The sequence below is a fragment of the Mirounga leonina genome, unplaced genomic scaffold (genome assembly GCF_011800145.1).
Source record: "Mirounga leonina isolate KUSES-001 unplaced genomic scaffold, KU_Mleo_1.0 Mir_180, whole genome shotgun sequence".
Taxonomy (NCBI): Eukaryota; Metazoa; Chordata; class Mammalia; order Carnivora; family Phocidae; genus Mirounga; species Mirounga leonina.
In genome coordinates this window covers 34,543,437-34,558,513 of record NW_023270469.1, presented here as the reverse complement: position 1 = coordinate 34,558,513, position 15,077 = coordinate 34,543,437, and the positions used below count along the sequence as shown (strand labels likewise).

At 39.1% G+C, this 15,077-nt stretch overlaps 2 protein-coding genes across 5 annotated transcripts in view; one reads left to right on the top strand and one right to left on the bottom strand.

Moving 5' to 3' along the window:
- The window catches only part of LONP2 (lon peptidase 2, peroxisomal), a 109,623-nt gene extending 102,005 nt beyond the window's left edge, over positions 1 to 7,618 (top strand). Inside the window, exon 15 of the mRNA XM_035025266.1 lies at positions 7,586 to 7,618. Within this exon, the coding sequence (XP_034881157.1) occupies positions 7,586 to 7,603 (18 nt within the window). The 3' untranslated portion in view covers positions 7,604 to 7,618. The remainder of the gene's footprint in view (positions 1 to 7,585) is intronic.
- The window catches only part of SIAH1 (siah E3 ubiquitin protein ligase 1), a 23,642-nt gene continuing 11,452 nt past the window's right edge, over positions 2,888 to 15,077 (bottom strand). For 3 of the 4 annotated variants that reach the window (XM_035025268.1, XM_035025269.1, XM_035025270.1), the window contains exon 2: positions 2,888 to 4,863. In XM_035025268.1, coding sequence (XP_034881159.1) covers positions 4,013 to 4,861 — 849 coding nt within the window. In that variant the 5' untranslated portion in view covers positions 4,862 to 4,863 and the 3' untranslated portion in view covers positions 2,888 to 4,012. Of the gene's footprint in view, positions 4,864 to 7,564; positions 9,085 to 15,077 lie in introns of those variants that run through there. The other variant, XM_035025267.1, reaches the window with a different exon arrangement.

Sequence of the window (15,077 nt, the reverse complement as noted above, 5' to 3'; positions counted from 1 at the left end):
CAACTTCTCCACTCCTCGCCGCCGTTTCCTTTTTGGGAATAGCCATTGTCAGGGTGTGAAGCCGCAGCTCTTGATTTTGACTTGCGTTTCCCCAATGACTAGTGATGCTGAGGATCTTTTCCTCGCATTGTTTTTTAAAGGGTTATCCAAACACCCTTTGTATCAGTCAGCTGAGGTTTTTTATTGAAAATGTTAACTCCAAGTCTCAGTAGGGCTGGAGGCGAAGGCTTGGATGTATTTAACCAGTACTCCGCATGCCTTTTACTTACGAGCTTTCAAAACTCTTCAAGTATTAAAACTAAATAAAGCTTTAAGTGGTAATCAAGAAATTCTGTATGGTCTGCTTAAAACATATATGTTTTTTACTGGACTCTGCCTCTTTTATTTGAACCTTACCGATAACTGTGTCAGGGGCAGAGGTCTTTAATGCTTTCGATTATAGTGAAAAATGCCATCTAAGTGATGGATAAAATATTTAACATCAGTTTATAAATCTGTGATTACAAATATTGTCTCCTGGTTCTATGAGTGGTATTTAAAGGCTACTAAATATACCTGGTTTTTTGTTTTTTTAATAAGAGGGGGGCAAAAAAGTGCATGTGCTGAGCAGAACACCAGGATTTCCTTCTTTCCTCTTCTTCCTTGACATTGCTCAAGACTTGCTTTCTGCTCACAGCACAGATTCTCTTCATGAAGAGTGGGAATGCAAATGGTTTCATTGCCAGTGCCAACTCTGGTAGTGGCTGCTAGAAATGCAGAGGATTTGGATTCCCATCTTTGGACACAGTGACTAGTGACGTCTACCACCAGGAGATACCTGGTGGGTGCCATCCATGTTGTGGGGTAATCAAGTGCTGAGAGTAGAGTAGGCTGAATTCCTATTTTCCAGTTAGAACCACTGAAATGAGGCAAACTTTCCTATAATTAAATGTGGGGGGGTGGGGAGAGCACTAGGATTTTTGGTGACCAAAATATCGATAGCCACTCCCATACATGTAGTTTGCAGAAATTGGGTGGGCCTTAAAAAAAATTAAGCAACATTATAATAAAAATCACTCAGATCAAAACAAAAACCTGTTCCCCATCAACATATTAAACTGGCCCATGATTCAATTCAACAGGACAAATTCAAGTTTAAGAAGATAAATGCGAAAGACCAAATTAAAGAGTATCACCTACCCTAGCCCTATACAGTTCCCTGAAGAAAACACCAAGATACCAAAAAAACGAGGCAGGGCATTAATAGGAGAAAGCAGCCTATTGATTTTAACAAGGATGATTTAAGATCTCAAGTGAACCAAGGCATGTGGCTATAGATATCATCATCCCTGTAGACCAAGAATATGAAGAGGACTTAAAATATAGTTAACAAAGATAACTTACTAGATGTCAAACACACAAAATTTACTATCTTATCTTACAAATTTGCAAAACATGAAGTTACAATGAACGGGAAAATCCTTCACACTGCTACTCTAAGCGTCCACCGAAACCTCTCCAGAAAGCGATGATAAAAGTATCAAGACCTTAAAAAAATAAAAAGGAATTCCAAGAATATAATGAGAAAACATATATAAATGTTCACAGGTTATTTATAAACAGCTGGAAAAGATTTACATGGACAAACTGGACAAAGCAGTACCTAAAGTCAGGAGAACTGGCTAAAATTCTAGTCAATCCCCACTAAGGTTTCCCAAAACCTACCCAAGGTCTTTCCAAGATTATTAAAGTTACGTGTGAGGGCATGAGGGGGTTACAAAATTACATGATTTCAAGATAAGTGTGTAAGCACAAGTAAATACAAAGGACTCAAAAAATAAAAATGTTCTTAGTCATCTCTGAACAGAAAGAGTTCCAGAGATCTAGTGTGGGCTATTTTCTAACTTCAAAACCCTACACTGAGCATTATACTACTAGCCAAGAAACACTTTAAAATACTGTAAAAGCAAAATGATATACCTCCATAAAAGTACTCAATACATCAAATGTAGGGGGAAAGTTGCTTTTCTAAACACACATGCTAACAGGAATAGACCAAGATACACGTTTGTGGCTGACCTATTCCCTTTCACCACAAAAATGGCTACACAAGCATGTGATAACCAATTCAAAAAATAATGCTTAGGTAGGGGAAGAGACTATACAAATCTTCATTCTGAAAATGGTAAACAGAAGTAAATCCTGTTATCCAGAATTGCTGTTGGGATAAGGGGGCAGTCCAATTAATTTTAACTGACTTGCAGTTTAGTATACCCATAAAAGCCACACAAAATAAAATGATCTTCAGTCATTCAGAAGGCAATTTCAGAATCTTGTTAGGTGCCTCAGGGTAATTAGCAACAGTTATCAGTATGGTGCTTAGTTAAAGGCGTAATAATAGCAGCTAACATTTGTTGGGTGCTTATTACGTGCAAAGCACTGTTCTAGGTAACTTACTGGTATCCCATGTAACCCTTTGGGGTAGCTACATAATTAACCCCATTTTACACATTAGTAAACAGGGGCCCAAGGTCCCATAGCTGGTAAACGGGCTAGAGCTACAACTGGCATGTAGGTCCCTGGAAGGCTGCTGTAGGGCCCAGGCTCATCTCCATTAGGCTATGAAATACTAACTCAGTCTTAACTGGTTTTTGTTTTTGTTTTTTTTAAGGGGAAAAAAAGTGATTAGCATTTTAACTTAAATTAGTCTCCTAACAGAGCTGTGAGAATAAAAATGTCAGCAAGAGAGAAGAAATCAAGACTCTGTATACAGAGACCATATACCCATTTTTAGAATAAATCTATCACACTTCAAAATACAGCACACTTTTTTCGGTTATGAAGTACAGAATTGAACAGGAAAATAACTTTGGATTTTAATCAAACTTAGAGCTAAAGCAGACACATAAAAGTTTTAATTTGCCAGATATTCTTTTAATGAGAATTATAAAAGACCAAAAACATTTTTTGCAAACTGCCTTTTTTTAAACAAATGATTTGCTTTTGATTACAAACTGTAAGACGATGCCTTCTTCTGCAAAACCAATAAATACAAGAACAAATTTTAAACATGTGATTTGTCCAAGATATTTGAAAGGAAAAAAAAAAAAAAAAGCCTGATTTCTTTTTTCCAGTATTAAAAAAAAAAAAATCAGTATTCCCTAACCTTTCACAGAATAAGTTCAAAGGTCTGACTCAGCTGGAGAAAAAGAGAGACACAGACAGACAGAGACCATCTTACAGCTGCTTTAAATAGCTTCTGATAATTCTGCTGTTACCTTTCCTTTCTGGAACTCGTATCTTCTCAAAAGAGTTGAATGTAAAATATTTCTAATGAACTGATTAATGGGGGAAAAGAAAATACGTATTGAACACATATGTATAAACTTTACCATAAACAATTATGCATACCAAAAAGACACTAACTTTAAAAAGGTACAAAAAAAAGTGAGGAAAAACCTGAATTACAGAAAAGAAAGTCAAATTTATTTAATGAAAAACTAGAATTAATAAAAATTAGCAAATACACAAAAAAAATATACACACACAGCAGCACTATGTATTGACTCACAAAGGGGAAAAGCAGTGGTCCAAGACCACGCAACATGGCTTGTCGGTTAAAGGAAAAAAAAAAAAAAAACCACACACACATACACACATACACACGCGCACACACACAGCAACTCGCCGGCAAACACACGAAACAAAAACCCAGTATTTTTCAACAGTACACTCAATCTACAACACAAATTCAGAATTATTTTACAATGCTTCCTTTCTTAATACAAAAGATGCCCATTTTGGGTGTATATATATATTTTTTCAGTGGTTTACTGTTGACTTATTTTTAAATATATTAGTGTTACTACATGCAACTGTTTCCTGTATTTAACAGCCTTTCCTTTTATTTACCTTCATGTGTTTAGCTTCCACCTACCAAAAGTTTCAGGTTGACAGGCAGATGGGTGCCTTATTCTCTGTGAAATTGAATGCAATGGTTTTAAACACTGGCCAGAAAATGTTGATTGCCATTTCAACACATGGAAATAGTTACATTGATGCCTAAATTGCCATTTTCTGCAAAAAGCTGTGCAATGCTGGTGTCAAAGACTAGGCAGTCACTATTCATAATGGCTGTGGCAATTCCCTCATGAATAGAGCGTGGAGTCGCTTCCCAAGTCAATCGCCGCCTATGACCATTTAGCTCAAGTCGATAAGCAAAATTTTCAGCTTGCTTGCGTGTTCCTATCAGCTGTACAATTGCAAAGAACTGCTGGTGACCATCGTACTTTTCCTGTTTCTCCAAGACTAACATGAAGTGAAAGCCAAAACAGGACTGCATCATCACCCAGTCAACAGCACCAGGAAGATTAATGTCTGTAGCAAGGAAAACTATATCCTCTCCCTGTAGGGTCGTAATGGACTTATGCTGATGCATCAGATGGGGCATGACAGCATCCAGAGAGCCTTGCCATTTACAGGAAGCACCAGGGCACGGACACGAATAAGGCCTAAACTCACAGAGCTCTTCGTGGTCTGCTTTTTCTGTGTGTGGCAAAGTTATTTCACATCCAGAAGAGGCATATTTACAAGGGAAGAGTACGGAATTGGCCACTTTCTCCATAGCCAAGTTGCGAATGGATCCCAGAGGGCCCCGGCAGGTCGGACAACATGTGAGCTTCGGGCGACAGTTGCTACAAACAAGATGGCCACTCTGACACTGAAGAATGGGCGGTAACACATAGTCAAAGCAGACCGGACACTCAAAAAGACTCGCCAAGTCATTGTTGGATGCGGTTGTGCCAGTCAGGGCGGGCACCCTCTGGGACGGTGTGCACTTCGAGGTTCCAGTAGGTAATGCTGTTGCAGTCTGGCGGCTCATTTCTGTAACAAGAACATAAATAAAAATAAAAGGAGGCAGGAGAAAAAGAATTACAACTATCACTTGTTTTATAAATAATGTTGGCATGCCGAAATACCTAAGTTTCATGCAAAATGTACTGTGAGCAAAAAAATAAAGGATTTAAAAAACCATAAATTACACAAATTATGCGTTTTGATTATAAGGAGTTGTATACCAGATAAAATCTCTTTTATCAAAATGTTCCAAGACACATGTAGAATTCTTTTTTTTAAAGATTTTATTTATTTGAGAGAGAATGAGATAGAGAGCATGAGAGGGGGGAGGGTCAGAGGGAGAAGCAGACTCCCTGCCGAGCAGGGAGCCCGATGCGGGACTCGATCCAGGGACTCCAGGATCATGACCTGAGCCGAAGGCAGTCGCCTAACCAACTGAGCCACCCAGGCCGCCCTAGAATTCCCTTTCTTAAAAAAAAAAATATATTAAAAATCTGCTTGGATGAACTAGACAACATGGGATAAATGCTGAAAAAGAAACTGGACCATCAACAACTAAAGAAACCCTGTGTTGGGGCACCTGGGGGGCTCAGTTGGTTAAGCGACTACCTTCAGCTCAGGTCATAATCCCAGGGTTCTGGGATCGAGCCCCGCATCGGGCTCCCTGCTTGGTGGGAAGCCTGCTTCTTCCTCTCCCAGTCACCCTGCTTGTGTTCCCTCTCTCGCTGTCTCTCTCTCTCTGTCAATTAAATAAATAAACAAAATCTTTAAAAAAGAAAGAAAGAAACCCTGTGTTAAAGTAGCTTAAGTTCAAATCAAATGCGTTTTCAATGAACTTTCCCCTCCCTCTCTGTGTTCAATTCCCCTGCTCAGTCTCTTTCTTTCCCATTCTAGGTCAGCTCCCAACAGTTACAGGGAGTCACAAGCGATCCAAAGGATCACCAGGACATTAGCTCTGATTAGCTCTGCGTAATGGTAACAGTAATCTGCTTTGGACACAGATTTAGGGAATGGAGGGGGGTCACCAGGGGAAGGGTATGCTGCCATCCCATCATCCATCTTCATCTAGTAAGTTTTCCCCTAGAATTAACATCAGCTATGTATTAATCTTATTTCCTACTGGTCAGTACCTCAAAAGTGGGAGGAAGAGAGGAGAAATTAGAAGGCCATCTTCAAAAGTTCTTAGTCTGGTACTTAGAGAAAGTACATCTTTCTAATCTACTTCCATTCCACAATACAAATCAGATATAATTTGCAAAGGGAAAGAAGAGCCAGAAAAGAAGGTAAATAAAGAATAAAGATAAAAGCACCAGAGAGACACACACAACCTTGGGGACAGTATAGTGAACAGGTTAAGAATTCCTTGTACCCTAGGGTTCACCAGTGTTCCTGAAGCATTCATCAGTACAGTAATAAATACTATTTAAGAGATAAATGTCACTTGGAAGAAATGACAACAATGCAACTTATCAGGCTAAATGAAAGATAAACAACTTTCCCAGGAAACTACCTTTGCTAGGATATGACAGGCCATATTTGTCTCGGGGGTAACAAAATATCAGTCTACTAATGTCCTAAGACTGTATTCCCAATAACTATATAAGCCATATTTCTAACAAAATTAAAATTTATTGCCTCAAATTTAAAGCTTTCCCAATTATAATTGTTATTCTGTTGCAAAGAATGTGACTTTGAAAAAACAATGCTGGTTACCAATGTGACCATATAAATGCAATTTGAATTCTAGATTACTCAAGGATAGACACCTCAAGTGAGGGCTGAAGCTGCCCCCCCCAAAAAAAGATTAAGTCCACTGTCAACTAAGTGGACTAATATTCTACAATTCAAGAGTTTACAAAAGTACAAAATTCCATCATAATGTGGCTTATCACATGGACTTAGGGACAACAGGAATCAATTCTCATCATCTGAAACACTGTAGAACCCAGGTGTTAGATTCTTTGTGCATATGATGATGCACTCACTTTCCATCACTTGGAAACAATGCGCTTAGCATTGCCAAAATGCCCCATATATATGCCTGTTTCATGGTCCATTTTATACTGTTCACTTATGAGCAACATTCGAATTGGAAAAGTGGTTCCCTGAGCACAAAACAGTCTAAACCACCAATGCCTTTTCAAATCACTAAACCAAAACAAGCTAATCACATCAAGGGGCAGTAAAATCAGTTTGTATTCAACATATTAGAACTAGGAAAATATAAGCAGAAAATCACTATCATTTCATTTCCTAACCTAGCAAATAGCTGTACACTGATCATCAATCATTCGGGCTTATGTTACAATATATCTTAATTTTTCCAAACGCTGTAGAAAGCACAATTTAAATCCCTATCTAAAGACTGAAAACAAGTGAAATGAGGCCGGTATTTCTTGTGAATGAAGGTATTACAGGGCAGCAGCTGCTAAAACCTCCCAAAGCTCCAAAGGTAGAACCCAGCTCCATCTTCAAACAAAAAGAACCCAACCACACAACAGCCCTGCAGTAGGAACCAAGGGCTCAAGTGTCTTTAGACAACCCTGCAGGAGTGATGACGTAACCTGAAGCTTAGTTTAAAACAGAGAAAAGTACAGCTGATCGAAAGAAACAGAGCTGCAAATTCGAGCTCAATTACATTGCAGCCACTCCCTGATCCAGATTCCACTGGCTTACAAGAACTTTCCCGTTTCATAGTTTCAGCAACCCAGTCTATTAACGGCAATACCTTTTCTCTTCCTTGTCCCAGCTGCTGGTAAACATGTGAGCAAGACGCCCCTCCAGGAGTACAGAAAAGGTAAGGGAGACTTCCCGGTCATGAGAAGTCAGGGTGCTCATAGCCTTTCCCCCAGAAGCAAATACGATTTTTAACAGAGGCCCCTCCTGGGCACCTTCTGTTCCTACGCATGTCCGAGTTCAAGTTTTCAAGAAGCGAAGGTAAGTGCCCTGCTCTATAACACTCCATTTCACTCTTCCGAAGCACCGGCCACCGCAGCAGCAGAGAAATGAAGCCTCTCCCGTCCCAGCAGAAGTCGACCACACCTCCCTGCGAGCTCAAATTCGCCTGCGTTTCCAAAAATGGGCGCCATCACTGAGCTGTCCTCCGCTGGGCCCTAAACCGTCAGTCTTGCAAGTCTGTCTTCCTCACATTCGTTAGCTAGCCAGCTTGGGTGAAGGACGGGGCTGTAGAGTGCGAGGAGGCTGGAGTAAGCGCGCCCTCGGAGCCAGCTCTGGAGCTACGATAGGGTCCGGCCCGCCGGGAGAGCCACGCGGAGCCCAGGGCTGGGGCCTGGCCGCTGCTGGGCAAGCCTGCTCCCGCCCGCAATGCCAGCCGGCCCCAGGCTCGCCGCGCAGCTAGCGTGGGGCGGGGCTGGCGGGGCGGGGCCTGCAGGGGCGGGGCTGACGCTGTGGGCACGCCTGCAAGCTCCGCCCTCCCAGCCCAGGACTGCCCCGGGGCATTGCGCAGCGCACCTCCAACCCTACCCTTGACCCCCAGCAACACTGCGACCTCAGCAGTTCCACAAGCTTACATTTAGATTGAAACATGCCTTTCTGTAGAACAAAACAGATACTGGCAATTTTGTATGATTTCAACCTAAGACCTACACAGGGTATATGGGACATATATGGCCAGACAAGTGCTCTCCTCCTGGTTAACCATGTGAACATAGAGTAAAAGCATTCTCCGCACTTCATTCACTATTTACCGGGCGTCAACTACCGTATTTCCTCAATTCTAACTCACTCCTCTACTTCTACCCCTGTTGGCACCATACTTGCAACTCCTCCTCTCCCTTCGAAAAGATTGCAGTGAGAGTAGTAAACACTACATAACCATATTAAACTCCTTCAACCTCCAAACTGAGATTATACTCTCTTCCCACTCTGGGAAAACCATCTTAAATGGCCTCATTAAACAGAGAAGCTTGTTGTGTTTTTAAAGAAGCATTACCCGTGCCCCAATAAAGTCTTGGGCCTCAGATTTGCACTGCGTCAGGTAGTACACTCCGGGGTTTAACCTGTCATTACATCATGCTTACAGGGCAGCCTTCACACGCAGCAGGAGCTGTAGTGGGAGTGAACTCTGTGCAGTAAGTTGCAGATTACCCACTTTCCACATCAAATCTTAATTCTAATCACTTCCCAGCCCTCTTAATAGTGTGTTCAAACACTTCAACCTCATTTTAATATTAGGCTACACAAAACATCATTAGGAATAGAAATATCATTAAAATTAGATAAAGACTGTTCACTGACAAATTATTACTTAAATTTTTATTTTCTAATAAATATTCATTCTAGAAAGGTCTCAAGGTTTCTAGGGCAGGAGACTCCAAATGTTTTAGGCAGGGAAACTCTTTCCAAACAGTTAAAACTGAACCGAAATGTATAAAACAAGTCAAAGGGAAGGAATGATTCTGAGAAAAAAAAATCATTTTTCCCAAACTTCCAAAGGATCTGTTACAGAGACTTATAGCACCATCTGAAAACCATTAACCTACACACAAACTCTCAACAAGTGAGTCAGGACAATAAAAGCGTAGGCATTCTGGAGTCACCTACACACAGTTGGATTCAAACCCAGTCTTCACCACCTGCTCAGCCATAAAACTGGGACAGTATTTCCAGCCTCACACAGATTTTGTCTGGATTAAGGGAGATGGGTAATTTATGTATATCATAGATGGTACATACTCCAAAATATATATTCACCCGACATCTCCAAACTTTCTCGCCTTGCTTGAGGTCACCTACTAGTTAGTGGGTTCCAAAAGATAGTTTAAATGTGTGGGTTCCAAAAGATACTTTGGAGTTCGTAAAGGTGATCAAACATGTCTGCCAAAGATCAACTGCCATTTAACTAACCTTTAGCACAATAAACCTTAATAAATTTCTCGACTAGGTAGAATATTTACACTGGTTTTACAAAGAGCTTAAAATTTCACAAAAATTATATTACACTAAGACAAGCCCATAAAAAAAAAAGTTAACAAAAATCCAAAATTTAGGAAGAATGACCTAGTACCTATACTTTCTAAAGCCTACATCTCAAGCCCAGTTTGGTATTAATTTTGAGTAGACTTTAATCTACATCAAAACATTTTATAATCAGCCTTCAATGCCCTCAGTAATTTCAGAGCATTTAATCATTGCTTTGTCACATTAACATACTTACAGTAAAAGTGGATGGACTTAAACTTTTATTCTTGATTTCATGTGGGAAACTTGGTTTCTTTTTATAAAGGACTGATGAACAATTTCTGATTAGTCATACCTAATACCTAGTAATACACAACAACTATTTTTTGAAGTTTACACAATGTTACTATGGCAGGCAAATAATGCCCCCCCTCAAAGATGTCTGCATCCTTAACACCGGCCACTGAACCTGTGACAATGTTATGTTACAGCAGCAACAGGAAGCTAATACAGTTACTTACAAATAAAGGTTTAACATGGAGAAATGTACTCACACATGCAAAAAAGGATCACAGTGTATTGTAGAGCAAGTTACAAACAACATACAGAGGAGGTATATATATCATGCCTTGGGCATGATATAGACGTAATTTTTAGCAATTTTTTTCTTCAAAGGGGACAATAAATAAACTGCTTTATCAAGACTAGTCTGATTGAGAGTTGTGAAAACAAGTGTCAAAGTAAGAAGTGAGGGCGCCTGGGTGGCTCAGTTGGTTAAGCAACTGCCTTCGGCTCAGGTCATGATCCTGGAGTCCCGGGATCGAGTCCCGCATAGGGCTCCCTGCTCGGCAGGGAGTCTGCTTCTCCCTCTGACCCTCCTCCCTCTCATGCTCTCTGTCTCTCATTCTCTCTCAAATAAATAAATAAAATATTTTTAAAAAAAAAAAGTAAGAAGTGAAATTTGCATTTTTAATTTAGTAAAAAAGATAGGATGCAAATATCTCCAGCCTTCTTTTACTTCTCCAAAAATTACTCCTAGAAATGATATAATATTCACTGTAAAATAAAGTATAGGTTCATATTATGAATTTGTTCTATTAGGAATCAATGGGTTAAATAAACTCCATCCAAAACATTTAAGGGCTTTCATCCTTTAAGTCCTTTTTGCAAAAGAAGTACTTTCTACATTTGACATTGTGAAGGGTATTATGCAGAAAATGTTATGTTAAAAATCTATTTTAAGATTTACCTCTCACACACTGACAAAATTAAATTTAATCCAAGTCTCCTTAAAAATTTAACAGCTTAAAATGCCAAAAGTTAAAAAAAAAAATCAAACTTCATTATAAAACAATAATGCTAAGGAAAAAAATTAAACAACCATTTTTAATTTCCAAAACTGTAGCAAAGTAATATGATGAATTTAAATTGTATGTATTTTCCTAAAATCTCTATTTTCCTGAAGGTAATTCTGAAAATTCCGCTGCTATAGAAGAAGAGTTACTTATATCTAGTAAGACTGGTGATCTGAAATGGAGAAAGCCCAGGACAATAATCTGGTAAAATGATCTGCTGTAAAAACAGAAGTCTGAACAAAGGTGACAGCCCAGTAAATGGAAAGTGCAAACCCCAATTCAAATGTGTAAAGCAATGTACATTTGCCTTTTTACTGCAGAAATCACTCTATTTTGAGACTTCCACCCCAGTAAAAAAAAAACAGCCTATACTGAATCAGAACCCACTAGACACTATGCTAGATACTGCAGTATAGTAGCAGATGAAATGCAAAGTGGGAGTGATCTAGATGCCTGTGAGAGATCTTGGCAGAAAAGCAGTTGATGTATAGGAGTTCAGAGCGCAGAGGAGGAGGCATTAACACACAATGCTATCTGAAATCACAGGTAAGAGGAGCATGCCTAAAATAAAAGAAATCCCAACATTTAAAGATTGAAGAGTTCACTGATGAGAGGCAGTGGCCTAGACTGCAACAGTTCTCAAACTTTATGGTGCCAACTAATCATCTAGGGATCTTATTGCAGGTTCTGTCTTAGAATCAGAATTATTCTGAAGCTGGGCCTGAGATTCTGCATTTTCAACCGTAGGTGTGGCCAACTGCTGGCTGAGGCTCACAGGAGTAGCAAAAACCTGAACAACCGAAAAGGAAAGCGAAGGTGAGAGAAAAGCAGGAGAGAGCAGTATCTCAGAAGTCAAGGGAAGGTACAGACAAGAAGATCTATAAACACTCACATGTACAAATATTAGAATAAAGTATGCTTTATTATATAGAGAACTTGTACTCTTTCTGTAATCTGAAAAAAATTAAAAGGCAACAAGCAGACATGCTTGAACATGCAAGAATTCATGGAATATATAGCACCCATGAACCCTTCTTAACTGATTAAAAATAATCAAGAAATGGATCAAAATAAGTAATTTAGAAATGGTGATCTGGTAAAAGGTGCAAATATATAAATAACAAAAAATCTATGGTAAGAAGTAGTAAAAATAATGGCACAGTCAACCATGTGGAATCTGCTGAGAGGTCAAGTATGATCATGCCTAACAGGTGTTCATGGGTTGGCATTATAGAAGTTTCTGGTGACCTCTGCAAGAGCAACCTTGGAGATGAGATATGGCTGGTGCATAAATCAGACCAAAGGAGACTGAACAGAATGCTCTGTTAACAAAAAGCATGGCTGTGGAGAGAGGCAAGTTAGAGTGGCTGAAAGGCCCAGAGAAGTTGTCCACTTGGTTCCTTTTTTTCTTTTTTAAATGGGAGAGACCAGAATATAGTGAATGCTGATAGAGTCCAGAAAAGAGGGTAGTAATCCCAAGAAATGGAGCTATGTGATAAAATAAAATTCTTGGTGATGGGGGATTCAAAAGTCAAGACAGAGTGACTAGACCTTTTTAGAAGAAATACTTTCTCCATGGTAAGAACAAAGAAGACAGAAGATGTCTAGCTCAGGAAGTTGGAGGTTAAGAAAGTTTCAGTCTGAGAGTTTCCATAGTCTCAGCAAAGTCTCTGCATAGTCATTCTCTTTTGGTGGGGGGACGGGGGGGGGGGGGAAGAGAAGATGGTGTATCAGCACCAAGTCACGGCAGAGTGTTTTTTATGAATTGGTTGGGTCTTTTGGTAGGACATTGAGGATATAGTCAAAATATGTATGTGTAAGTCATTACCTTAGGTCCCAAAAAATCTCAACTGCCTTTCTTGAACCAAAAGAGAAATCATTTGCCATTAATATTAATATGTTCTCCAAACTTCTGGATCATAACTCTAAAACTAGCTAGAATTGCCAAACTTAACAGGCAATACCAAGCACTAATAAGCACTCTGATGGTGGGAATGCAAAACAGCACAACCATGTCTTCACAACTGCAGAAAGTTTTGTTGGACAGCATGGTTCTATATCCCAATTCTATTTTACTAGCTACTACATGATATTTTTATTTCACATCGAATCTACAATTTATTAAATCAAGAATAAAAATACTAACATCTCCCAAAACAAGGCAAGCCCATTTTTACCATGCTAATAGTAAAACTTTCTCTTTCTCACCTGCCAAAATAAAGATTATATTAAACTTCAAAACTGTGTCAAAACAATCATTTAAACCTAACTGCAACCATTCTGGTTTCATTTCTCACAATCATATCACAAAACAAATACCCATCCTTGGGGATTAGGAGTGCACTTGTGTGATGAGCACTGGGTGATGTATGGAACTGCTGAATCACTATATTGTACACCTGGAACTAACGGAACACTGTATGTCAACTGTACTGGAATTACAATAAAAACTTTTAAAAAATAAGACAAATACCCATTTTTCCCCTTGAATCCTTAATTATGATTCATTTTTTGGCACAGCCACCATACCTCAAGAAAGTTTTCAGAAAGGACATACAAGAGTCTCAATCTTGGCAGTCTGAAGCTCTTACAGAAAATGCACAGGTTTACAATTCTAGTCACACCCTTTTCCCCTGAGAACTATGTAAATTCTGCTCATGATCTTTTGACATGTAATGATGTAGATGAAAAATCTACTGCCATTTTTATTCTTATTCCTTGGCAGGTAACATTTTCTCGCTGGCTTGTTGGACTCTGTCTCTGAAAGAAATTTTCACCAGGGCATCCGGCTGGCAGTTGGTGGAGCATGCAACTCTTGATCTCAGGGTTGTGAGTTCAGGCCCTGCCTTGGGTGTAAAGATTACTTGAAAATAAAATCCTAAAAAAAAAAAAAAATTCCACCAAAACATCTATGTATATGCCATCAGCACTTGCTGAACAAAACACTAGGTGAGTCTTTTCAATCCAAAGGTTCAAATCTTTCACCTTTGTGGACTTCTCTTCTAATTATTCTTTGATCCTTCCCATCTATTAGTTTCTTTTCTGCACATAATTCTGATACTGACCCTGCTAGATCTATCTTATGGTCACATATTTTTTTCTCAGAATTTCAATCTTTGTTTTGCATTGCATTGCATTCCAAAAGAAATCAATTCTAATTTAGTTTTGCTAAAATTACCTTTTGTCTTGGTATAGTAAAGCATTTTTTCATTATGTCAATACCCTCAATCTCCAACAAGGGAATCAAGATTTTGGTGGCAAGGATGGCTGTTTCCCTGTCCTTTCCCTGAAGTTGGAATGGCTACATAAATTTGAATGATACTGCTCTTATACTTCCTTAACCACTCTACATGAGTTTTCATATTTAATTGTCATGCCTCTCACTGGACCTTGCCTGTTTGTTGTTGCTTTTGTTCTTACTGCTATAGTCTAAACAGGCTGCAGGGTCAGCAAGCTAAATAATGAGGCAAAATAGAGACCTTTCTCCATTTTCATTAAAACAGCTGCCCCAAACATTTATTAAACACCTAGTATGTACTAGGTATCGTCCTCGAAGGTTTACATACACTGATTTTATTTCACCATTTCAGTGAGCTTCCAGGTTAGGCATCTATCCCCTACCTCACAGGTAAGAAAATAAATTTACAAAATAAATGTTTCAGATCATAAAACCAGTAAATTATGGAAGTTGGAGCTTATCTGATCGGGGCAGACTTAGAAGGGATGGGCGGAGGGGGGCAAAATGGCAACCTAGGCAAAGCAAACAAACATACCAGAAATTTTAAATTTGGAAGAAATCTTAACCAACTTTCATTTTCAGAAAAGAAAAACGATACAAATAACTTGCTAAATGTCATGTAACTTAAGTCAATGTTCTAACCCAGGCTGTATAATTTCCTCTATCTATCTAATCTATCTAATCTATCTATCTATCTATCTATCTATCTATCTATCTATCTATCTATC